The following is a 25,880-nucleotide window of genomic DNA, read 5'->3' on the forward strand; positions in this document are numbered from 1 at the left end:
TGCGTGAGCGAGCGAGCGAGAGACAGAAAGTGAGCGAGCGAGAGACAAGATTTTCCTCCACGGCGTGGAGGAAGCAGTAGGAATGTGCAGGGGTGGTGTGAGGATAACGAGTTTGTTGAGTAGTGCGAGGGTTGAGTACGGCCGCATGGCAACGATGTCCCACAGTGGGCGCGTATGTGTTCTGTGCATATGCATGTTATATGTATATATATTATACTGAATTTGCGCTTTTGACGTGCTTCGGCACAAATGTTAAAATTGGAAAAATACAGAGAAGATTAGCATGGCCCCTGCGCAAGGATGACACGCACAAATCGAGAAATGGTTCCAAATTTTTTGGAAAAATCGCCGGCTCGAGTCCTTCCGGACACGCATCACCATGTGCACCTGCGTGCGCCACAAAGCCGGCTGCCGCATGCCAGGAGCTTTATCACGCGCCAAATGCAGCGGTTGCTTATGCGGTTTCGTCCAGGTTGCGAGCCGCTAAAAATATAGACACACATAGAGCTTACGGGGGGATCGCGTGCGCGTGCGTGTGCGCGTGCACGTGAGCAGAGGACAGATCTGCAAGGGTTTTGCAAGCGCCAAGCCGTGGAAGGCGAAGAGCATGTACTCTTGAGAGTGCTCTTGGAGTGCCCAGCATGTAGCACATGCAGGCAGCATTCCTGCCGGGTTTCAGGTGGGCACGCCTGTGAAGGATGGATGTGATGGTAGCGCTTGTACAGCAGCAACAGCTGAACTTGTTGGCGGACCTTATCATCCGCAGGCTCCGGCTAAGGCGGGTCTCCACCGAATGGCAGGGCGCACTGCTAAGGCATACCAGTCTGTGTAGTTGGTGCTCGTAGGTGGCCGTCCATGAGGGAGGTGGGAGGTGTGTCGTGATCGCCTTCTGCGCCAATAGGCTGACCCGGGTGGGGATTGAACCCACAACCTTCGGATAGGTCCGTGTGTTGGAATCCGACGCTCCACCATTGAGCTACCAAGCCGAATAAAGCGCCACAGCAGGCCGCAACAAGCAAGTCCGCCACAGGCACGCAGCCAGCCAACACTACAACACAACACAGACACGCACACACACTGCAGTTTTCGACTCAGGTAGAGGCCCAGACAGAGGCCGTCCCTGACACGTTACTGTTGCTGTGCAAACCCGATTTTTTAACAGCAAAAGGACATACATGACCCATTGCGAGGTGCTGGCATATGTGTATGTGTTGCTGTAGTAGTAGCCCAAGCGACGACAGCTACTGATTGCTTGGAGTGTGCAAGCACAGGGGAGTTGTAGCTTGTAGGCTAGGCACACGTGCTACATGCATGCGCACTCAATCAGCTTCACCCTAGCATACCAGATACCAACCCGTGAAAATGGCGGAGTCCTTCCGAACGTATCATCATGTATTACTTCGCCTCTACAATACTGTCAACCCCAGCATTAAATCCAGCTGCTGCTGTTGAAACTGAGGAAATCTTGTGGCATAGTACAGTGACAGGGCTACTTAAGGTCGGTGTTACAATTGAAGTCCCTCCTCGCTCGTGCAGGATAACCCTTGTAGTGCTCACCCGCATGTTTGGTCTGTATGTACACATGTCGTTACTACTTGCCTTCCGACTTCGGACAAGAAAGCAACTGCAGTCGGCCGCCGGACAGGACACATGTTACGGCACAAAACCGTCCACCCGATAGCTTAGCATACGCGGACACACTACTCGCGGCTCCACCTTGGCATTGAGTGCGGACGTACCGAAGCCCGTTATCGGCTTAGAAGTCTCTGGATGGCATGTGTGTTCTCGCACGTGTGCATGATGTATGTATCGCAGATGGCACACGCGCCAAACCTCCAGGGCCTTCCAAGCCGATAGCCATGAAGCTCCGTCACCTACAGCCAGTCCTTACTGTTGTCCTCGCGATCCATTTCCTCCCCTCCTCCCCTCCCTATCCCTTCGTCTTGTTCCCTACACAGCACCTTCAGCAGCCTGTCAAAGGCGCACACATTTCTTTTGAGGGCAGCCACTCTGTTCCTACATTACCCACCCTGGGCCGGTTTTGGGAAGGTGTGGGACGACATGATGGGCCACATGGACAACTCGCCGTCAACATGGGCGACAAGGCGATCAATTGAAAATGGGACTAGAGCTATAGCACTAGTGGCAGCGTCCGGTCCTCCGCTTCCCCATGGGGTGTGGCCACACCAACCATATGTTACCTCACTGGGCGTGTTCGTGCGTGTGTGTGCGCGTGTGTGTGTTTACTTGCGCTAGAAGCATCTTTATATACAAAATTAAACTTCATTGAGCGCCCAACACGGGGATCACGGCTGCCGGTCGTCAATCACTCACTTGCTTTGCGCACCAGCTACCATCTGCCACACCCCGCACATCAACACATTGACGTCATCCACCGCCATACATCACCCTGCTATCGCCCGTGTAAATGCCCCTTCCTGGACCCATCATCCGACGCACCTTCGGTGTTTCCCTGCGCTATCCTGTGCCATATGCTGTGCCATGCTTGTGCTGTGATGTCCGCCGTCCGCACAGTTTTATTACAAAGACAAAACGGCACAGGCAGAGCTCCCAGAAGCTATGTTTCCATTCCCCAGCACGCACGTGCGCGTGCATTAGTTAGAAGACATCAGCTCTAGTCAAAACGCAAAGCGAGGAGCACGTGCGTGAGCTCGCGCCTGCGTGCATATGTATCGCCCTATGCACCACTTCGGTCCTCAGTATAATCTCAGTAGCCCGCATACAGGTGCGACATCTGAGCCGCCGTCGACGCCTTGGAGGACAGGGACCTGCCAGGCGGGCCCCCCGCCCCCACACCGGCTGCGGCGGCAGTTGCAGGCAACGCAGAGTGGCACAGCGGGCAGATGGTGTTGCCTCGCAGCTCGTGGGTGATGGAGAGGTGCTTGCAGGTGCGGCAGCGGACCACGTTGCCATCACGAACGATGCGGCCACTGGCGACACAAACCTGTGCATGTGGTGTTTTCAAGGGATGGGACATATAATCTATAATAGGAAGCCCTCAATACGGTCCCTGATTGAGGGACCGTATTATGGACACAGATATGAACATCAAGATGGATGAATAGGCGCAGAGCAGCCCACAGGGAGGGTGCCCACGGATAAATAGACAAGAAGGATGAACGAAGGAGGTAGAGAGAAAACAAGGAAAGGGCCAGGCCTGGAATCTCGGTGGGCTTCTGCTAAGTTACAGCTCGGGCAGCACTGGTGCACCGGGCGGACCCAATGTTGGCATAAGACATTCCAGGAGGATCGCCCCATTCCCTTACAAGCTATAGCCCGGAAGGAGAAAGAAAAGATGAACAGCATTAAAGTGGCCAGAGGGCTTGATGCTTTCTCCTTTATGAGTCCCCTGTCGGTTTCTGTGCATCCTCCCCCTTCTAGGCCCCTGTACTTGAAAGCATGTACGGGTACGGGCCCCTCCTGAAACCCACCCTCCCACCCGTCCGCCTGGCGCACACCACACATCTGTGAAAAGCCGGTCAATGAAAATCCTCTGGAAAGCTACCGATGTCACCCTGACAACGTTGCGCCCGCTGCATGTGGCTTCGCGTCCACTTCATACCGACATACCGACATACCTACGCGACTTCATACGCAAAAGATGACACACAAAACCTAATTGCAGCTAACCTGGCCCATGTCCAGGAAACCCCCTTTACCGGCCCACTCACAAGCCGTGACTGGTTAGTTATTGCTTCCTTGCTTCTGGCGTATCAGTCTATCCTTGGCATCAGCTTCGCTCGTTCGTCTTGGTTCGTCTTCCCCCAGGCCCCCAACCCGGCCCTCACCTGATCCCGGCCGCCGCCCAGGTCTTCCAGCAGCGCGTCCAGGGAGCTGCCAGTTGCCGCACCTCCACCGCCTCCCAGACCTTTTTTCTCACGAGTCTCCCGCAGCGCCCTCGGATCGGCAGGCGGGTGCTTCAGGAATATGGACATGGCCAGGTCGGCAAACGCCTCGCGCTTGTCGGTGGGGATGGAGGGCATGGACTCCAGCTTGATGAAGGCCTTATGAAGGAGGACCGGAAGAATGGGGGAAAGGAAGAGGATGAGGAGGTTGGATTGGGGAGTGTAGGGCGGAGGGAGGGCCTTCTTGTATAGCAAGAAGGCACGCGGGGCGGGGCGTGTGGGGGTCAGAATTGGTTTCGGAGCACCATTAACAGGGCCGGCAAACAGCAAACAGCGGCCCTCTACAAAACCACAGTGTAGAACCATTCCGCTCCCGGACAACCTCCCCAACAACATCGTTACTCTAGAACCCACTTCCGTTACCCTAGAACCCACCATCCCCTCCATTCTAGGCCGTCCTCATACCTTCGAGCATTGCCCAAAGAACTGGTTGTAAAAGGCGGCCAGCGCCAGGAAGGAGTAGATTTCCAGTGGATCCAACAGATCCTCGTACTCGCGCAGATGCAACGCCGTACGCATGGCCAGGTCCACATTGCCCGAGTACAACTGCCGATGCGCCAACAGCCAAAAGTGGTAGGCCTCCGCACCGCGCCAGGCGGAATCCACACCCGCCTCGCCTGATACGACCGACTCGAGTGTCATAAGGCCGGCGAGCGTCTGAGGGAAGTGGTCGTGCAGGTCCGTCGGGCCATATAGCACCATAGGTTGGGGGCGGGTTGGGGGCGGGTTGAGGCGGGGTTGGGCCGATGTGGAGGGTGGGATTTGGGACTTTGGACTCGCCCTCATGCATGTACACTGCGTTGTTCGGCTTCCCCTCGAGGAGCCCCCCAAGGAGACCCGAGTTTGATATCCCACAATACCCAACAGACCTTCGTCTCCCCCGTCCCCCGTGCTCCAACCCACAATCACAACGTATACACCTCGACGGCGGCCCTATCCATCCATTCCCTGGGACCTTTCCCTTTGCATGCCTTTTTTGAGCCCTCTTGCCACCATCGCAATTATGCTGACCAATCACACGGGCGTACCACACGCACACCCGTTTTGCTCTCGGCTATCCGGCCATGAATCGGCGAAGCTGGTTCACGTTATATCAAACCGAACGCACCCACAAACGCCTGCGCCTGTGTGCGTCCGGCACAAGCGGGGTTCCCTTTTTGAACACACCTGCGCCGCAGTGGCCGCCATGGTGGCTGTACCGCCCGCTCCTCCTCCCGCCCCTCCAAGTAGGGTGGCTGCCGCCTTATCGGGTCCCGCTAGTTCCAAGGTTCGCTTCTTGAACTTCTCAATTTCCAGAGCAGCCAGCACGTACAGCTTCTTGACACGGAGCGGGTGGACCTTCTGGGAGGCACACTTCTTGGCAAGGTCCTGAACACGAAGTACAGGGGAGAACGGGGTGGGGGGAAAGCGAGTGGTTGATATAATAGTCATATATAAATGTCATGGTTGGGGTTCGTTGAGGTGAAAAGGAGAGAATTATCCTGTGCACCAGATAACATACGCTACTAGTTTAAATCCACGTCTAATAGTACACCTACACATAACCGGACAGAGCGCGGGGACATCAACTTCGGCACGTGAAAAAACTAAAACCCCTCCTTCGTCTTTCCATATCAAGTTGAATATTTAATTTCAACTTTTTCATTTAAGCAATTTAATTTTAACAATTTAAAATGTTGAAAATGTATTCGTCCCCTCTGAGGCCCCTTGGTTATCCAGAAGGCGCCTCTTATTCCAGTCTGCCTTCCCCCGGCGGGCCCCCCTCCACACACACAAACCAACCCCACAGACCTGCAATAGCCTGGCCGCCTCCATCGAGTGGTTGGCCTTCCGGTACAACTCAATGGCATCCATCACCTGGCCAGGAGGGGGATCGGGGAAGGAAATTGGAACTGGTGCTACAGCTATCTCAATCCATGCTCAAGGAAGCCCTGGAAAAAGCACACGCCTCGCACCATGCCACCTCCTAAGCCCCCTTCCGCGTGCCTCTCTTCAACCCTCCTAATATTACTCTAGCCTGCTGATTCAGCCCCCTTGAACCTTTCTCAATACATTCGTCAAGAGACTTAATCCTCCTCCCACACCCCGTGCCCCAACGCACGGCCCCATTCTAAATATACTGCATATGCATGACATATGCGACCACCGCTGTCGGGACACATCTGGGTTCGTTTGTCCTTTCCCAACACGTCTATGCATGCCCAAATCCTCGCCTCTCGGTCTTTCCCTTCTTCCGAAACTCTTCCTCGATCCCAACCTACCTTGTCTTTCTCCAGCAAGTGGTTGGCATACTTGGCCAGCAGCTGCTCTATCTGCGGGAAGTTATGTGTCTGAGCCAGCGACACACCCTGGTCCCACTGGTTCAACAACACACAGCAGTCGATGGCGCGCTTGGTATCCCCGGCCTTGAGGAAGGCCGTCACGCCCTCATTGCACAACCCCACGCTCTGGAACTTCTCGCCAATATTGGCCAGCAGCGGGGAGCCGTCCGGAAGGGCGTCCATTAGGCGACCCAGCGCCACAAAGTCCTGTATGGGTTATGGAAGGCGGGCGGCGGAAGAGGGAAGGGGGAAAGACGAACCATACGAACGAGTGAAGCTGCTGCCAGGGCAAGAGTGTACCAGGGAAGGGGGAAAGGGGAGAGGCCGCGGGGAGGCAAGGAAGGGGGCGTGGGAGGAAAGGAAAATACTGAAATGCAAGCGGTATCAGCGGAGCCAGCGGTGCATCGTTGGGAAGCAAGGGATAGCTGGAAAGGGAAATGTGCGGCGCGCTTGGGTCTGGTGGCATGGTTGTGCGCGCGCGCGTGTGCGTGTGTCTGTGTGTGTGCATGTCTGTGTTTTGGTGGCTGCGATTATCACCGTTACTTGGTTACCCATCACTGCCGCCGCCATCATCGCCATGAGCATCGTCTCATCCGCGGGACGATGGTGACGGTGGCAGTCTTTTGGTGGGTAACCAAAAGACCGGTCATAACCGCACCCACCAAAGACCCCACGGGTCAGGTTGCCGCCCCTCCATCCAATCCGTACCTCCAGCGCGTAAAAGCACTCGACGAGCATCTCGCTGTTCTTGGCCTGTGCATAGTACTGCGCCGCCTTGCCCCACTTGTGTCGGTCGCTGTAATACTGGCCGATTTTGTTGTGTGCGTGAAGCAGCTGCGCGTCGTCGCCGCTGGACTCGCGAATCAGTCGCTCCACCTGTCGGAAAGGGGACGGAGAGGAAGGGGGAGGAATGGAGGGGCTAAGGAAAGTCAAGCAAGCGAAAGGGAAAAAAGGGAGATTGGTAGAAAGACAATTGGGCCATGGGAAAAAGTGGGCGGCGATTCTGGGCCAGACAACTGGATACCCCGGTGAATGCGTATCACCAAGGAAACACCACCACGGAATGAGTTGCCGCCGTCCAAAGGTTGAAACTGCCTGGTGAGACCTAAGCGATGAAGTCACTGACCCATGGTTCCGGGGGGTTGCGGAAGGGGGGACAGGAATGGCACGTAGGTGAAAGGGAGGGAGAGCGGTTGGAGGAGGAGGGACGACTGGATATCCGGATAAGATTGAGTGGCGTAAAACACGTATGGTCCAATGCAGTGGCGTGTAGGCACCGAGTACCATAGAAAAGGATGATGGGGAAGGTTGCGCGGGTATGGTCTAGAGTTTGAGTTTGGACACTTGCTTGTCTCTTGAAAACCTCTTTTTTTATGGTGCACGAGACCCGCATCGCCTACCCACTTCTTGCCGCCTCGTCCTTTCCCACCATCCGAGCCCCGCTCCCGTCAGCCCCCACCGACACTTCAATCCTCCACTCAATTCGTTGATGCCCCCTCCGTGGTCCATACCTTGAACCAGTCTCCCAGCCGCATACGCATGTCGATGGCCAGGTCGGGGCGGTCCATACGCATGTACAGCTGCTCAGCCTCGTCAAAGCGCTTGAAGTAAACCGCCACCTGTGTTTTTTCATGCGTGCGTGTATAAATTTAGGGGGTCGTTAGAGTCCGGGAGGCCAAGAATTCGCCGAGCCGGGACGTTCAGATGGCCACCCCACTTCCCACCCCAACCGCCCATCCCTTCACCCTGTCACGGAAGCCAGCTCCCTTCCCTTCCGGCTTCTCCCTTCCTTTTATCTCATTCCCACGGGATTACTTCTCCCCATCCCTCTCCCTCTCCATAACCCACTGTCCGATTTCCATTTATCAGTCCCGGAATTTCCCTCACATTCTCCCCCGCCCGCCAGCCCATAGCTCCTGCACGCCGCGTCCCACCGGACGGGAAGACAAACCCCTTCCCCTTGCTTCCTCTCCCAAGCGCAGCTTTAGGTGCACAGGGCCCCACCAGCGCCCTTCCCCTGCCCAACCCGCGCCGCCCTCAACAACCCCCCCTCACCTCTCCCCCTCACCTCCGCGCGCTGCTTTGCCTTGTCATCCAGCTTGCCCAAATGCTTGACAAACTGAATGCCCTGGTAGTCCGCGCACCGCACAAAGGCCTTGTCCGCGGTGGTGAAGTCCAGCGCCTCCAAGGCGTGCTCAGCCAGGTTGCGCCACAGGCGGGGGTGGCTGTTGGAGTCCACGAACGAGTAGGCGTCATCCACAGAGGCGCTCTTGAGGAGCTCCCTGGTATCCCTGTTGTGCGCAGGCAACAGGGGAAATGGGGTTATATTCATTCCCCCTGTTCAAAGGATACACAAGGGGATTTGGAGAGGAGGTAACCCTCCTCTCCAGCCCTCCTCTCCTTTTCCCCACAACCGAGCCCCCTCAAAGCCCCATCCGCAGCTCCACTTTTGGAGAGCTTCGTTCCAACCTCCCCGCCCTCCTCTCCCTCCACACCTCAAGACTGACTGACACCCACCTCAGACTGCGCGTCTCATACATGACCATAAACTCCAGGTCCGGCTGGTCGGGTTGCTGCATGATGTCGTCCAAGAAGGCGGCTGTGATTTCCAGGTCGTGGAAGGAGCACAGGTAGGCAGCGGAGGTGACGGGCTCCTCGGGGTCGAGCCCTCGGAAGATGTACATGCGGGTCTTCTCCATCATAGCGAACAACTCGGGATTGTCGTCCGCCCACCGCATGTCCCACGCGTCCTGGTGTGTTTTGTTGGGTTGGCAAGAAAGCAGGGCATCGGTGGGTTTGGGGTCGGTGCATTGCAGGGGTTGCTGGGGTTGCGGTTGGCTGGGCTTGCGTGATTGGGCCCACCGGCATGCCGGCCCGAAGAAAGCCCTACCCACCCATCCACGGACCCACCTTGCGCTCAAAGGCCAGGTGCTCTCCCATGGTGTTGGCGCCACCGCCTGTCGCCTTCGCCGTGAGGTCAAAGAAGGTGAGTACGCCGTTGATATCAATGATCGACATCTTGCTTAGGTTGCAGTTGAGGGAGAGCATCTGGAGGGCGGCGGGAGGAGGAGGCGGAAAAGGGGTTAGGGGGGAAAGAAACCGACCCACGACACGAAACGATCAGGGGCATGGACGGGTGGAGTTTGATCTAATACGGGTGGTTGGTTGGGGGGGTGCTTTACGTAAAACCCATCCTTCCGGAAATGATAACGAGGAGGGAGGTCACCAGCAAAGGACCTCAGGAAGGGGGCGAAGCAGGGGAAAACGTAACCCTCGCCGCCATTACCATGTTGCCGCCATTGCACGAGGTGCTGCACGACCCTACACTGCTACGTCTCTCGTCCTTAACACCTCCCCAGTCAGTCTCTCCCCAACCGTCCTTTTCTCACCTGCGGCCTGCACCTGAGCACGTGCTGCGCGTCCAGTGTGAGGTGCGGCAGGGAGTATCGGTTCACCACCCCACTGGCGCGACCAATCATGAGCACCGAGTCGCAGGCGGTGATGCAGGCGATGGGGTCGGTCGTCTGGGTGGTCATGTTGCGGAAGGACTCAGGAGAGCGGTCCGACTGGGGCACGGAGGGCAAAAACAAACAGCGCGGGTCATCAGCATGGGTAAGAGGGGGAAAACAAACGCCAAGAGGCGGGCTCCAAAAAGGGAGCTGCGGAAATTAACAATGGACCCAGATGACAAGACCTGGGGAGCAGTAACCTCTAGGCATTACACCTAATGCTAGGGCAGGGACCGGGATCGCGTGTGAGAAATGCAAGGGTTCGTTACCTAGGGGAACGAAGGGCCAAAGTGACGAGGCAGTATAAAGGATTTAGAGGCTGAGGATTGTGGGGTGTCACAATATGGGGAAGGGAGCAATGGGATTATGCAACATGCACGAGTCAGTTACACAGGTGGTGGGGATGAGCGCGTGTTGGATCCTCCTACCCTCTTGGCCGTTTGGGCTCACGATCTTACCAGCGCCGGGTTAGCATCGTCCACCGAGAACATCTTTTCACGCACATCCTTGCGCTTCACCGCGTTGATGTCGGTGGACAGAACCTGAGAGGGTATGGGGCGGGGGATTGCGGAAATAAGCCCATGCCGAGGATTCAGGCCGGGCGGGCATGTGTGCTGGTTTCATAGGTCTTGCGCATGCAAGTGGCTGGCTTAAACACGCTCGTTGGCCATGCTAGTGGCTGACTTAAACGTGCTCATCGCCCTTCGCGACTCATCGGGCCCTGTTTACTTTTAATTCCAATCCAACCAACCAACTAAACAACCAACCGACCAATCGTTTAGCCCATGGATATGTCCCGAACCTGCTGCCTAACGTCTAAAGGTGTGACCAGTACCGCAGGGCGCCGCAGCGTCCATGCCCCGCCCAGGCTCTCACAACCAGTGCGCATCCACCCACAACCATTCACCAGCCGCCTTGCCCTACTAATAAAAATGTAGGAACGTGCTTACCTTCCGTGCCCTTCTGCCTCGATGCAGCGACCCTGACCGCACCTCCACCCCACCATGGGACCAGCCCACCTACTGACCGCCCAGCTCACCCCACCTCGCGCTCCTGTCCCATCCCTGAACACCCTGTCCCTGGTCAACCACAAACTCCTCGCCCACCTACACCAGCACACCCGCCAACCGCACACCTTGGAGAACGACGTCCTGAACTGCCACACATACACCACCTCGTCATTGGCGGCAATCACATGGTAGTTGGTGATGGCCAGGTACTTGGGCTCAACCTGCAAGGAACGAAGGGTGGAGGGCAAGCCGGGCCCCGGGTTACATGAAAAGGAAAAGTTTTCCAAAGCGTTGGAAGATGCTAAAAAAAATCTGCAATTAAGGAGGAAGGACCCCTACGGCTGAACCCATACAGGTCCTCGGCGCTATACTAACGGAAGTAGTACTATCTTGTTATATCACGACGTTTTCAGAAAAGATCCGAACGGTGGATGCAAATCCCGTGATATGCCCTCCATCTTATGACCCACCTCAATGTACTTGGAATCCACAGGGGACCCGATCGCGTTGCACAGGATGAGAATGTGCTCTCCCTGGTTCTCACCCTGGAAAGACAGTAAAGAAGTACATGGGGTTGTAGGACTTGTTACGGGGCTATATGCCAGAGCTCTTGTAGGTGATTGCGGCCTTAACACTGAAGCGAGCGCATGCAAAGCTGGATCGGAAGTCCAGAAGGGGTAAGCTAAGACCGAGGCTGGGGGGCCTTAGCGCGGCTGCAGAAAGCCGTTTTGGGGGGCAGAGATCGGGGTTAGCAGGGGCCTAACCAGGGGGCCTAGTGGACGTGATTACGGAACGAATGACCATGCAGAATAACTAGGCAGGCTGTAGGTGTTAGGAGCGAGCAACGCCTAGAAGCAGAAGTGTGTTCGGGCTGGGCCGGACGTCGCCGCACCTTGGTTGCCAGGACGCAGAAGTCCCCAAACGCCTGGATGGCGACCAGCTTGCGCACATACTTGGGGTACTTGTCGTTGTTCTTGGTGTCCCAAAACATGACGCAGTGCTCGGAGCGGTCAGGCCGGTTGAAGGCGTACACCAGCGTGTTGCAAAAGTACCCCCACTTGTAGTCGGGGCGTACCTAATGTAGCGGTGGTGGTGCGGGGGGCCGGGGGGAAAGAAGCGGGAAAGGCGGAAGAGAAAGGAAGTAGGTAGGAGAGGATTCTGCAGAGGGCCCGCTCCCAATTCACCCAACCCCAGCCCTGGCCGTTTTCCACATATGTAATCATTGCCATAGTCTTCCGTATTTTTGGGCCCCCCATCTCCATCGGACGCCTTTCGGTCAGTTCTACGTTTGGTACACTCTTGCCCTGGCAGCAGCTTCTCTCGTGTGTGGTTCGTCTTTCCCCCCCATCTAACCTCTTCGTCTTACGTTTGCGAAGTAGACGTAGCTGTCCACAGCGAGCGCCAGACGCAGCCCGTTGCCCTCCCAGGAGATGCCGGAGATGCCACCACCGGGGACTCGCAGCGTGCGAAGGTGCTCGCCTGCATATGCGGCATGAAAACAGCGGAGGTGGGGAAGAACGAAAGGCAAGGGAAAGGTGAGATGGTGAAGAACCAAGCGTGAGGTACTGAGTTTTTAGTGCAGGAAGGCGTGGTTTCGGAAAACGGCAGAACGGGGTGCTGGAGTGGAGCTGCATACAAGATACTGCCCTTCCAGCTGGAAAAAAAATCAAATCAAATCTTCATTGTGGTAGTATCCGACACTGTCCGATGCGGGTTGGCAACAAACCCTTTGCCGGATTACGTTACCCCGGCTTACAAGAGGCGGTGTGCTGTCACCCTGCCCACCTGCACGACTCCCGCGTAGTCCGATTTCATTCACATGCCCCCACCACCGCCATGCCTATCCCGACCTCCCGTAACCGTCTTTCCCTTTAGAGCTAGGCGGCCGGCAGCCCAACGGCATCACGCGCCCAAAGCTTTATCTGTCCGAAGCATCGAACTGGCGGCTCGGGTCTCCATGTCCCATTGTTGTTGTTGCTCCTTTTCTTATTTTCCCGCCCGCCCCAAAGCTAGGATCCCTAGCAAGCGGCCCAGCGCTGCAGCGGCCTTCCGAGGCCCCCACTCGCTCACTCACCGTTGTGGTTATAGAACTGCACCATCCACAGCTCCCGCCCGTCCGCCACCGCGCTACTCGTCTGGAAGCCGGCCACGGCCAAGATCTGGGCACCAAGGCGGCGGTCGCGGATAAGGAAAACGCATGCAAGTCCAGGCCTTACTCGCACACGAACGCGAACCAGAGTGCAGGGAAAGGGGAAACTTGGGGAAACAAGGTGTGAACACCGGATCCCGCCGCAGGCCTGGGCGAGTAGACCATCATGAAGGACGGCATCATAGGCCCGCAACGCCATAATACACAGGTAAGCCCAGCCCAGGTAGGCGCAGGTAGCCCCAGCAACTGCGCCTGGATTTGTGACCGCCATACAGCACCCGCCGCATCACTCACACCCAAGGGAGAAAGGCATCCTTTTTTTGAAACGCAACTGATCCCCAAAGTGCCAACATAAAGCAATCGTCGTGCCGCCATCTTGCATCCACCTTTGCTGCCTCTTTGCTGCCCCGCTTTACCTCTTTTTTAGGCTCAGCTTCTGTTTGCGCCTTGTGTCTTAATGCCCAAAGCCGGCTCCAATACCCAAAGCCCGTGTTCCCCCGAGCCGGGACCTTGCTTTCATTGCCCATACGCCCCGGCTCACCGTGCCGTTCATGTTCCATTTGACTTTCACCGGCTTGATGCCCGTGTCAATGCACACCGCGTTGTCGTCCGACTCGTAACGCATCAGCTGCAGTGAGCACACGCCATAGATGGATTTAAGGAAAAGGTGAAGGAAAGAAACCGGCGCCTTGGACAAGATCAGTTGCATGTAGGTCAAAACGCCCAAGGCCGCGGGGCGAGCGGATGAATGGAAAGGGAGCGCTTTGGGCAGCGCACGGGCAGTGCAAAGGCCATTTACTGGCCCGATACTGGCGGTTTCTTCGGCTGGGGCCCTGTGCATTTCGACCGAGCGACGCTCGACTTCATTCACTTCACAGACAGGAGCTTTCGATTTCGGATAGATGAGGGCCATGCCCGTGCCGAGCCCCTCAGCCCCACGGCTAGGGTTTCATCTGTTCGGTAACGGTGTGACGAAAGAATACCTAGCTGCCCTCACGTGTTCCCACCAATTCCCCCCCATCGAATGCTCACGAAGCCGCGATGATGAGTCCCTTTTCAATTCGGGCCAGATTGACCATAATCATCTACCATTTCGTCAGGTTGCCCGACCCTACCATGTTCAGCATGCTCGTCGCCTGCGTCCCATGTTCCGTTCCGCGACGTTTGCAACTGCATCCCGTTTGAGACCGCGAAAGGTTCCTCCTCCCCTTCACAGGCTCCTATCCCGGGCTGCCAGGCTCAGCCGGCACTTACCTGCATTCGTCCGTTGTCCAGGCAGATAGCCAGCACAGGGCAGTTGGGCTCTGCGTAGCCCTCCACGCCGTCGTACCATTCCACACCAATGATCTTGGAGGCACCTGACGGTTTGAATGCCCAGTCAAATTTAATATAAATTAATCGTCGTGTGCTTCAGAAAGGGAGCGTCCTCCTATTCTCGTTTTGAAAAACAAAACCATTAAATTGCACAGCTAAGGAAATGCGACGCCTTTGTCAAGAACGTGATGCGTTCGACACGTGTGTACATGCAAATATCGCGCTGGGGAACAAAATACAAAATCCTTTCATACCTATGGAAACTAGGGGACCTTTGTGCGCGTGGCTGGTGACTGGTGACTTGACCATCGCTTTGTGTGGACGCGTGGTAAGACAGCAGACTTCCTCGTGCACTGCAAACAACCAGCGCACGCCCCCTGCTGAGCCCACTTTCCCTCCCAAGCCGCCTGCCAGTCCGCAACTCCCAACTCCCCCGCTTAGCTTGGCGCTTTCCTGACTGCCCCGTTTTAGCTGATGGCGGCTCCGAAACCTGCCCTGCCCTGCTCCGCTCCGTTCTGTGAACAGCCCCGCCGCCCCAGCCCCAGCGACCCAAAATCTGTTCCTCCTCCTCTGCCCGCCGTTGTTGCACCCACCTGCATACCCCTCATTGCAGTATAGTGGCACCTTGGCCACTCCATTGCCGTTGCCATCGTACACGTGGCAATCGCCTTGCGGCGTGGCAAACAGCAGCAGGCGGCCGTCCGGAGACCACTCCACGAGTGCAAGCTCCATGCCGAGCTCCTGAGGTGGGTGCGGACAAGGGGAGAAGGCGTTGAGGAAAGAGGACTTGCCAGTTCAGGCAACATACCACCAAAAGGGGATTTGGTGGAGGGAATCGCGGCAGGGACCGGGCATGAAAGCGCTACGGGGGAGGTAAGGAGGGAAATCCGGCGACGCCGAGGAGACCCACGATGGAAATGGACAGGGCAAAGGGAAGGCGCGTGGGAGAGTTGTAGTGCAAGTAGTGCACAAACAGCCAAAATCATTTCAGAGCTCTTATGATGCCTCTTAACAAAGTCCCATAGTGGTGCCGGCCTTGGCTGGAAACTCCAAAACTGACGCTGTCTCTTGACACTTCAACACCCGCTGGCGCCGTGGCTGGTACCCCTATGGCTTTGAATCTCTGCTCACCTGACATGACTCCACCATCCTATTTTTCATTTCTTGTCCTTCTCCCAGATGTCCATCCCCAGTGCCCATACGCAGTCGATACATACCTTGCCCCAAAGGCGGTTGCCGTCCACGGATCCCACAATGACGGCGCCATCTTCGTAGATGATGCAAATCTTTTCGCCGTTGGCCGTCCACTTCATGTCCTTTACCACGGACTTATTTCTGCGAGGTGAATGCCGCCCGGTTTGCAATGCGTGGGGGAGAGGCTTGCGTGATGGAATTGCGTTGGGGTGGTTGGGTCGCTTTGGCGGCATGGCGGGAGTGTGCCGGAAGAAGGCGGCGATGCTTTCTTACATAGTGCTGGCATACATCGTGGCATAGGCCAGCGGGTCGCAAAATTACACCAGGCTTCCTGACTGCCTTTGAGCTTCGCCAATAGTTGCGTGTTGAGGGGACCAGCGGGATGTTGTTAGAACGCTAAATCCCTCGCCGTCCCAAGAACGGCATTATATTTATGATGTGCGCTCAAGAGCAGAGTTGAGTTGATGATGGGATATGGCGGAGTGTAGCACCGTACCAGCCTGCAAATAGCTGGGCAAGCCCAACACTTGGACTCCAGGACCACCCCAACCCAGCCGCTCACCTGTTGTTAATCATCTCCTCAAACCACATGCCCTTGTGCAGCATCCACACAATGATGAGTCCAAACTCATCGCTGGTGGTGAGCTTCTGGAAAGCGTTGTTCCAGCACACGCACATGACCGAGCCATTATGGCCCTCAAGGGTTTGGTTAAGGGAGAGGTTTCCGCCCGGCGGACCACCTTCCTTCTTCCCCTTCGTGTCCTTACTAGTTGCGCCATCAAGACGGAGAACCTTCAAATGTACAGCGCAAAGCAAATCGGCGCCAAGGCAAGCGCAGGACGGAACTTCGAAGCCGCATGCCAAAGCTCACCTTCAGCAATCCAGTCTCTCCACCGCAAGCAATCCAGCCCTGATCTGTATTCCATGATATACACCTTAGTTTTACATTGTTTGGGATAGCAATCTTCTTACTGCGCAGTAGTAAGAGGCGCGGGTGAGCAAAAGTCGAGCAAAGCCAAACATGATATTTGCACCATTTACTGACCTAAGGTAAATAAACATGGTTGCCTATGAAGAGCTTTCCTGCCCCCGGGTGCCAAGAATTTCAGTGAAACTTGGAGGTCAACATATTATAGGAATCACGCTTCTACGCACATCACATGTCCCAGAGCTTTAGCATAATATAACTTTAGCATTTGATCGACACATTGCTGACAAAGTGCTTCTTTCGGCACACGTACGGCCTTTCGCAGAGTTTGTGTCTCACATGCAGACGGGGCTGCATTAAGTGTTTCGTGCCTGAATGGGTATCTAGCCACGCAGCTGGGTCCCGTAGGATAGCGTATTTGACCCAGGCAAAGTAAGAATGTCCAAACTCCCGAAGGACCCCGATGCATTTGAACGCAAGGTTAGGCCGATTTATGATGCACTGGATTCTCGCAATTTTAAGGTAAGCGTGCTTTTGCTGTCGGCGCGCTGTCGGCGCCATCAGTCGGCGGGACAAATAAATACGTTCAAGACGTTCGTTGTGATTATGATCTCTAACAGGGAGCTCTTAAGCTATGCCAGCAAGCGCTTCAAAAATATCAAGACAACGAGCTAATTAAAGTTCTTAAAGCCATCGGCCTGGAGCGCAGCGGCAAGCGTGAGGAGGCAAATCAGGTACGGCGAAGGTCAGGATAACATGCCGTTAAGTTTGGACATAACACTCATGCGATCGGTCTTCGCACCGGTTGTCCCGCCGAGTGGCGACCTGCCGCTGTCTTCCTGACCCGCAACCACACGTGCGTTGCGCGTATAATATACTGTTAGCCTCTTCCGTTTGATTTTTCACTCAATTAGTGGTTCCAATTGATTGTATGCAAAAGGACTATGCGCCCGGGCTGACGGACGTCCAAACGAACGCTGTCGTACAATGTGATCCCTCTTGGCCCACGCCTCACAACCCCGAAACTATCAGCTGTATCGCGACCCACCAGAGTCGCAGATGCCTGAGGAGCTGCATTGCCATATATCCCTTTTCCTGCACGCTACTCGCTGCACATCCTCAACGTCTCCCTTCCTCACCCCCGCGCCTTTAAATCTTGAATCCCGTACTCAGTACCACTCTGCCTCCCATGCCAGATGCCGCTCCAGCTGCACCTCTTGTCGATCCTAATCGCCCGCCAACCGCCACCGCCGAACGTGAAATCGTATTTCTCGATTTTGTCAACGTTTCTGATGTTCCCTGGTTTCGTTGGCTTGTTTTGGGATCAACCTCCCTTTGGCTTACACGTCCATCTGATACATACATACACATGTACATACATACATATGTACATACATGCATGCATACATACATACATACATACACATCTGCAAATAGTCCACGTTCCCTCCCACAGGTTGTAGATGAGGTGCTCGCGGCCACCCCAACGGATGAGCAGGCAAGTACACTCTTCGTACACTCTTCGTACACTCTTCGTACGCTCTTCGTACGCTCTTCGGCACATGCTCAGTCCTTGCCCGCCCGTCCAATCTTCTTCCAGTGAGCAGCGCTTTACTGCTTCCATCTGATATGCAGGACCTGCATCGCGTTTGCGTATTGGTAGTCCTTCCGGGGCAAAAGAACAGCTCCTCCGTATTACCACACCTCTCCCGCTCCCGCTCTTCCTCCCCGCTCCCCCCCCCGGGTCAGAGAGCACAATCCGTTCCTGAACTCTCTCTCTAAAAACCCAGTCATCCCAGTGTGTCCCTTATAAACAAAAAAATATATATTTCATACATCTTTTCCGTTCTATTATTCCTTTGAACCTCTTGAACCATTTTCTTTCCGACACACCACAATGCCGAACCCCTCTTTTGATGTGCTTAGCTGTGCCCACTGTATCACCCCGTGTTGCCTGGGTGGTAAACACAGGCCTGTCTGGATTCCCGATTCCTCGCCGGTCCCCACTGGCCTATTGGTTCGCCAGTGGTTCGCCTTACTCCCCACCGCCCCACCGCTGCCATTACGTGTGTGTGTGTGGGGGGGGGGGAAAGCACAGGTGCTGCGGCTGTCCGCGATGGTGCTCCGTGCCTCGGGCCGGCTGCCCGACATCACCCGCATGTACGAGGCCGCAGCTGCGGCGGTGGCGCCTCGGGGAGGGGAGCTGGCGCTGGTGCTTCAGCACGAGGTGTTCGGGGCCCATGTCAGGTCGGCTTCAGTGGGGGGCGCTTGAAGCGGTGTAGAGAGGAGCGGATTGGGGAGTGAAGATATATAGGGTGGAGTGGCACTGCGCAGGCGGAGAGGAGTGCTGTGCTGGTTTTCCAGGCGGGGTAGAATGCGGTCGGGGCCGGGCGAGGGGGAGGATTAGGGGGGCGCTGGGGCGGGGGAAGGGGATGGGGATGGAGTAGAGGGGGGTTGGGGGGTGCGGTGGAGCGGAACAGGGCGGCAGAGAACGTGTTTGGGTGTGTGTTTGGATGTGTGTTTGGGTGTGCACTGTCACACACACGCGCGCTCCCCGCATGCATCCAAATGCAGGGAGCAGAACTTCTTGAAGCAGCAGCAGGTAGCGCTAAAGCTGAGCAAGGCGGCTCCTGCAGCCGCTACGGCTGTTGGTTGCGGCAATGACGCAGCGGGAGCGGGTGGCGTCAGTGGCGAGCGGTACGGCTGGTGGGTGGTGCTGAGCATCTTGCTTCAGGCACGGGCAGCGCTTAGGGTTCGGACTACGCGTGTGGCGGCGCCGGCAGGGCAGGTACCGCCTAATGCGATGGACCCAGAGAAGATGTTGGCACTTGCGGAAGGCATGGTGGCACGGCAGGTGGGCGGATTGAGGGTGACGTGTGGAAGACAGGTTTCCTGGAGACGTTCAAGTAGCGGTGTCGATGCCAGCGGGCGGTTGGGGGGATAAGAAAAGGGTCGCCTAATCGAGCGCCCGCCTCCTCTCCCTCCCAGGGTGGAGGTCCTCTGCGTGTTCTGAGGCTTGGTGCTTAGAATATGGGAGAACCCAACTGCCAAAAGCCACGTAAAGCTAAAAGGAAGGCTTGGCCGTTTTCCTTTGGTGTTTGGGCCCGGCATTTCGGACAGCTTATCGTTGAGACGCACACACACACACACACACACACACACACACACACACACACACACACACACACACAACCACACACACAACCACACAGTGCTCCGAAGTCCGAATCCCTTGGCCCCGTTATTTACCCATTTTCCTAACTCTGTATTATTAACTCATTTTCCTAGCCCTTTTGTAAATTCGTTTTCCTAGCTCTGTATTAACTCATTTCTTCTTCCTGTCGTCTCCAGGTGGCGAAGGACGGGCGGCTTGAGGGCTACGAGGCTCTCATGGTGTATGTGGACGTGCTGCTGGCGCAGGTGAGCGTGTCGGGGCTGGGAGCGAGAACAGAAGATGGGGCTGTATGGGGCAGCTCAGCCGTGGAGAGATGACGGCTGTCCAGTGTGAGGGGCAGGTAGCAGTTGGGCTGTGCAGGTCTGTGTGCGGTGGTTTGGGAGCGGGTAGGTGAGGTTGCGAAGGGGAAGGGCAGGTGGTGATGCTCAAGGATTATGCATCTGGGCCTCGGGAGGGGCAGGGTGGGAAGGAGTGGGAAGGAGAGATGTCGGTTTGCGGAGGGAACTGAAAATGCCAATCGTGGGACCACCGGTCCTTGGTCAGTCCTGGCATATATTGGGGTGTTATGACGCTTGCCGTGACGTGGCCACAACATTAATCTCGATGTATGACCTGGCCACATATGTATATATGTATATGTATATGTAGGGCAAGACGGTCGAGGCTCTGAGCCTGGTTTCGGGGCCGCTGGGCGCCTCGGCTCTCCGGCTGCCGGCCGAGCGGCTGCAGCTGCGCGCGGTGTTGTCGGCCCTGAGCGGCGACCTGGAGGCGGCCTCGGAGCTGCTCCGGGAGGGCCTTACGCTCAACCCGGATGACTGGGGTGCGCTGCTGCTGCTGCTGGACTGCATGCTCCCGGGCACGGCGGCCAGTGTGACCCGCGGGTCGGTAGAGAGGAACAGAGGGTGGAGGGTTTCCTCGAAAATGGCCCTCGAGTGTGTTCAAATAATTTTTTCTTGCATATGAGGGATGTTAGGAAGGGACCTGGATAGAAGAATCCAAAACAGTTAGGACGACCGAAGACGGTTAGGACCGAAGTTAGAGAATGGAAACCGTTTGACTTTTATGAAGCAACACCCGGAGGCGATGTTGCCGCCCACATCACCTCAAGATCCCCTTATCCCCACAAGATCCTCCTTAGCCTCCACTTCTTAAGTCCGGCCCTCCAGAGCGATCCCGTCCTCTCCCCATCGCCACCAGCAGGCCCACGCCAGCTGCCTCATGCTCCTCCTCCTCCCCCTCTCCTGCGGTTGTCGCCACTACCACTACCACTACCACTGCCACTGCCACTACCACTACTACTACCACTACCACTGCCACCAACAACCCGGCGACTTCCTTCCGGCCGCAGCACCCCCTAATTCTCATCAGCGGGGGGCTGGCAGAGCAACTGCCGCCCAGAGCGGTGCCGCTGCCGCCGGGTGAGTGCGAGGAGGTGGAGGAGGTCCTTCCAGACGGTGGCCAGGGGCGGGAACGCGGCATGGGTGACTGGGTGTGGGGTGGTGGGGGGGGCACGATTGGGCCAGGGTACTGTTGTATTGTTTGTGTGCGGGTGGTGAGTGGGAGTCGCAAGTGCAGGGATTGCGGTGAAAGCAAAGCTTAGGAGCTGGGATGCCGGTTTGCTTGTCTGGGGCTGTATGCTAGCTGTGTACGTGTGTGCGTGTGGGTGCGCGTGTGTGACAGACTGTCCCAGTTCACTGCGAGATTGATGTGGGATGTGGGATTAAGGAAGCTTCCGTTCCTTGTCAGTCCATTGCCCTCCCTGCCATCCCCTTCTTAACGTCAATGCTGCTTACTTTTCCTTACCTCCAAAGCTTATTACCTCCTTCACCGCAATAATTCCACATCTTTCCACACCGAAATTCCTTTTTCCCCTCCCTCTCCTCATCTGGATGGACTAATATTTTCCTGCAATATTAGGAAAAATTCCCCCAAAAATCTCCATTCCGGCTCCTAACGGTTTCCTGTTTGGATTTTGATTCCGTTCCCAATGTCCTGAAGCAGATGGTGGCTGTAGCCCAGAGGCGTTCAGCCAAGCAGAGGCAGTGTTGTCGGTGAGGTGGCGCGTGTGGGGACTGTGTGGGTGTGTGGGCGATATACCGGGGCTTTGGGTGGGTTGGCGTGGGAGATGAGTCTCTTCGTCGCCTTGGGTTAGCCCGAGATTGCTTCGGTTTGTGTCGGGCTGAGCCATATGATCGACAGTTACCCTGTTGCGCTCGGTTCGGGTTGATTCGGGTCGGCTGGCGCCACCACACAAATGCAGATTGCGATGCTAAGTCCCAGGTTGCGAACTCCCAGCCCACAGGGAATTTATATGACTTCTTAAATTTACGGCGCCAAAACCACACACCGTTACATTCATTTTTGCTTTCCCCACGTGCCGCACTGCGCGCGTTTCCTCACGCAAGATGAACGACAAGATGTACTACAACTGCCTACCAATTGTTGCAGCTTACGCCACGCTTCTATCTTATTTTATTTCTTCCCCAGTAATAGCCCGTCGGTTTTTTCTCTCTCTTAATGTTCCCACGTATTATCTGCGTACTGATTTTCGTGTATAGACGTGCTTCCTGCCCGCCTACCGTACCACTCACCTTCCTTCTTCCACGCACATACACTGATGTCTGCCACCTGTACCAGGGCATAGTAGAGATGAGCGATCAGGCCTCAGCCTCAGGCGATGACGGCGGTGGCGGTGGCGGTGGTGGCAAAGCCATGACGATGCGCGGCCCCCACCTGGCTCTGGTAGGTAGGCAAGACGCGGTACACGTCTAGCTCCATCTCGGCTGCGTGTTAGGAAGAGAGCCAGAGGGCTCCAGGGGAGAACGCGGGCCAGGGCAGGAGGTCTTTGTATGTAAGCGTGAAAGGTGAAGGGGTAGTCTACGCATGAGAGGTTAAGGGGTTGGGATGCGAGGTAGGGAGGTAGGGAGAGATGATCAAGGGCAGGGGGAGGCAGGAGAGATAGCTGGCCCTGCAGGATTGGCTAGGACGGGGGCTTCTCCCCCGCGGGGTGAATATGGGGGCGCTGTAGTTCGGGGCCCCGGGGGCCCTGAGCTCGCCCGCCGCGCGGGGGGCGGCCATTGGCCTCGACCCCAGCTGCAAGACCTCCGCGTGCACAGTCCCTCCTTTTTCTATTCAGTCAGCGGCAACTCTGTCGACGATATCCATTGGTCATCTCTTTGCTGTTGAAAAAAGTATTAATAATAGTATTAATAGTGATAGTAATAGTAATAGTAATAGTAACAATACAGGTACGCCGGCCTAAGCCTGTTGTTGTTACAGGGTGGTATAGCTTTACCAGTGGCGTCCTTCCCGAGGCAGTTCCCTGCTCTCCCCTGCTAGAGGGGCACCCTAATCCATTGACCCCATCCGACTTCAGAATGTACTCTTTGGGTTCGGCAACTCACCACCAGCATCCAACTGAATCTAGCGGATCAACGGCGGCGCCTCAACTTAGTTCCTGGTCAGCTCGCAAGTTAATTTTATGTATTTAAGAGCACCAGGTGCGGAACTGAGGGGCATTTCTGCCACCGTATGCCCTTTCGCACCACCATGTTCGCACCACCATGTCATAGAAATTCTTTCCCTTGTGACCCGGCATACGGCATACGTGTCGAGTCCGAAGACCTCACGTTTGCTGTCTCCCCACCCACCCACCCACCCACCCACCCCAAAACCAGGTAGACCTAGCCTCGCGCCGCCACCGCGCTGCAGTTTCCGCGGGCCTGGACGGAGGCGACTACGACACCGAAACTGCTGTGGTCGATGCCGTACTGTCGTACTACCGCAAATACGGCAGCCTTGTCAGCTGCGCTGTCGACCTCCGCACGTACGTCTCGCAGCTCAGCATCGGCGCGGCGCGGCGTCTGGAAGAGGGCCTGCGGGAAAGCGAAAACGCGGCCGCCGACGGGCGCGAGGGTGCGGCTGGTAACGGCGGCTCAGCAGCTGCAGCGTCTCTGGCGTCTCTGCGGCGGCGCGTTTGCGCGGCGCAGATTGGTGATGACCTGGGACTTCCTCGACTGGAAAGCTGTGAAGAGGGTGTGGAGCTGTCGAGGATGCTGTTAGAGTTGTACGGCACGGCACAGCCTTTGCAGGTAAGGGCGGGGGTATAGGCAGCACGACTGCGTTAATTGTGATTTTGTACAGTGTTGGCAGTGGGACACGGTGACAAGGGGGCCGCTTTCTTTGATCGAGGCAAGCGGGAAACCCCACCATTTGAATCTTACTATGCAGCTGCTGTAACTCAGATAGCATCCCCCAACGTGGTACTGCATGTCGTACCGTATGGCCAGGCGGGACTCGACGAGCGAGAGCGCGGCGCCGCGGATGAGCTGCCCGTACTTGCCGCCGCCGCTCTAGCCACGTCAGCTGGCCTTGCAAACTCAGACGCCGCCGCCGTGCCATATATGCTGGCTGCGTACGGCGCCCTATCCGAGGCCGTACGTGTACGACCGTATGGCGCTGCCATGCGCATCTCCATGGCAGCGCTGGCGTCGCTGTTGGCGGCGCCGGCGGCTGCCGCAGCCCATATGTACAAGCTCGACATCAAGCACATACAGATGGACACGCTTGGAGCGCATTTGCTGTTGCCGCCGCTGCTGACGTGGCCCCACGGTTCCGCCGCCGCCGCCGCCGCCGCCACGGCGGCGGAGCCGTCGTCGTCGGGCTCGACTGGCGACGGGCCGGGTCATTCTTCTTCTTCTTCTTCTCCTTCGCAGCAGCAGCAACAACAACAACTCCTGCAGAAAGTCCTCAAGGATACCCGGGCGCTGTTCGATGACCACGCGCGGGACATGGGGGAGTCGCTGTTCACCGCTTACGGTCACGGCATGTACACCAAGGTAACAACGTAAGATGTGGCGGCGGCGGTTGGTATTGCTGCCGGTGCCGGTGGTGGTGTTGCCGGTGCCGGTGCCGGTGCCGGCCAGTGCCGGTGATTACTGCCGCAGCCACCTGCGGCTTTGTCCTTTACCAGCTTGCAAACACACGTGTGCACATGACGCACGCGTAAACCCCTCACCTGGCGGCTGGTTTCGGAGATGAGGGTTCTCGTTAAGGGTTCGTGTGGGCACGGCACTTTCGTATCGGAATGCAGATCTTGATGTGCGGTTTGGCCGTGGCGGCTGTGTGTTCTGTCTATATGTCTGTCGCTGTCCCAGCGTGTGCATGACACAAATACAAACACACACAAACACACACACGCATGTAGTATATGTGATCGGTTGTCCCTTCCTTGCGCCCTGTTCCAGGTCCTGGAATTCACGGCATTTAGAGAAAGGCTGGCAGCCGCACACACGCTAGCTCTAGCGCGGGCGGAGAGCAGCGTGTTGGACTGCCTGAGGGGAGCTGGAGGCGGGGGGCCAGCTGCCGCCGCTACTGCCGGCAACAGCGGTCACAGCAGCAGCAGCAGCAGCGCAACAGCCCGGGGCGCCGGCGCCGCCACCGGAGCTGCTGCTGCCACGGAGGGCTTGGTGACGGCGGAGGCGATGCGTACGGCGGCGGTCGCGGCGGCGGGTCAACTTAATCCTGACAACATACCATCTGCAGGTGAACGTGGCTGGGGGTTCTGCAGCTGTGCCCGACCGCGATGTATAACTCCTTACGGGGACTTTAAGGTAGCTAACGAGCCGCCTATCCAGATGAAGCGACAGGGCAAAATCACATCGGCTCTCATCGGGAGTCAGCTGCATGTATGTATGCATGTATGTATGTATGTATGTATGTATGTATGTATGTATGTATGTATGTATGTATGTATGTATGTATGTATGTATAGGTGTGTGGCGCTGCGTCCCGCCTGTTTACCGGCATGTCCCCCGTACCTTCGTTTTCACAGGCGTCCTCTCCCTCCCCCTTTACTGGTCAGTTCTGCTCCTTGGCAGCAGCTTCACTCGTTCGTGGTTCGTCTTTCCCCCCCTCCGCTATCTCCTCTCCTCAACTCCGCAGATACCCTCCGGTTCAACTGGGACTTGTCCACACGACCCACCTGGCTGCCCCCCGGCATGGCCGGACCAAGTGCCGCAGTGGCGGAGTGGTGGGGGTGCCGGGCGCGAGGGGAGATCCGCGGTCAGGGGTACGGCAGGTGAGTAGGCGCCGTCGTACAACTAGCGACCCTTATGAATCTCGCCTGCCGCGGCAGCTACTTCTCCTGTCGCTAAGGTTGTTGCTGCGGGGCGTTTTTGCGGTCGTTGCACTTCGCAAGTTCTTATCTTAACAACTGCTTCTGTGTTTCCGTTCATCCTCTCACCTGCCTGATACTCGTACGCGCAAGGTCTCGTATGTATTCGGTGCTTTCTTCATTCCTCTTCTCCCCTCTTGTATGCGCCCTACTTCCCCATACTTCTTGAGTTCTTGCAT

At 56.6% G+C, this 25,880-nt stretch overlaps 2 protein-coding genes across 2 annotated transcripts in view; one reads left to right on the forward strand and one right to left on the reverse strand.

Annotated features, from left to right (window-relative positions):
• Positions 1 to 2,728: 2,728 nt before the first annotated feature.
• Positions 2,729 to 17,434, reverse strand: fap118 (flagellar associated protein FAP118; the record flags this gene model as incomplete). The annotated part of the gene is made up of 25 exons (XM_002959364.1): positions 2,729 to 2,965; positions 3,810 to 4,025; positions 4,332 to 4,583; positions 5,094 to 5,294; positions 5,718 to 5,783; positions 6,188 to 6,454; positions 6,956 to 7,123; positions 7,759 to 7,866; positions 8,316 to 8,538; positions 8,765 to 8,997; positions 9,158 to 9,295; positions 9,637 to 9,813; positions 10,215 to 10,298; positions 10,892 to 10,987; positions 11,237 to 11,311; positions 11,659 to 11,841; positions 12,133 to 12,245; positions 12,841 to 12,925; positions 13,457 to 13,543; positions 14,170 to 14,273; positions 14,823 to 14,970; positions 15,447 to 15,564; positions 15,986 to 16,215; positions 16,295 to 16,394; positions 17,400 to 17,434. The coding sequence occupies 25 exons, from the start codon at positions 17,432 to 17,434 to the stop codon at positions 2,729 to 2,731; spliced, it is 3,744 nt and encodes a 1,247-aa protein (XP_002959410.1).
• A 1,033-nt stretch (positions 17,435 to 18,467) lies between these two features.
• The window catches only part of VOLCADRAFT_100863 (uncharacterized protein), a gene marked incomplete at both ends in the record, with an annotated part of 11,622 nt that continues 4,209 nt past the window's right edge, over positions 18,468 to 25,880 (forward strand). The window contains 10 exons of the mRNA XM_002959363.1: positions 18,468 to 18,598; positions 18,926 to 19,205; positions 19,703 to 19,771; positions 20,175 to 20,411; positions 20,875 to 21,078; positions 22,164 to 22,268; positions 23,204 to 23,617; positions 23,816 to 24,364; positions 24,773 to 25,070; positions 25,470 to 25,546. Of these exons, the coding sequence (XP_002959409.1) occupies positions 18,468 to 18,598; positions 18,926 to 19,205; positions 19,703 to 19,771; positions 20,175 to 20,411; positions 20,875 to 21,078; positions 22,164 to 22,268; positions 23,204 to 23,617; positions 23,816 to 24,364; positions 24,773 to 25,070; positions 25,470 to 25,546 (2,364 nt within the window). The remainder of the gene's footprint in view (positions 18,599 to 18,925; positions 19,206 to 19,702; positions 19,772 to 20,174; positions 20,412 to 20,874; positions 21,079 to 22,163; positions 22,269 to 23,203; positions 23,618 to 23,815; positions 24,365 to 24,772; positions 25,071 to 25,469; positions 25,547 to 25,880) is intronic.

The sequence above is a fragment of the Volvox carteri genome (assembly GCF_000143455.1).
Source record: "Volvox carteri f. nagariensis unplaced genomic scaffold VOLCAscaffold_182, whole genome shotgun sequence".
NCBI classification, from domain to species: domain Eukaryota; kingdom Viridiplantae; phylum Chlorophyta; class Chlorophyceae; order Chlamydomonadales; family Volvocaceae; genus Volvox; species Volvox carteri.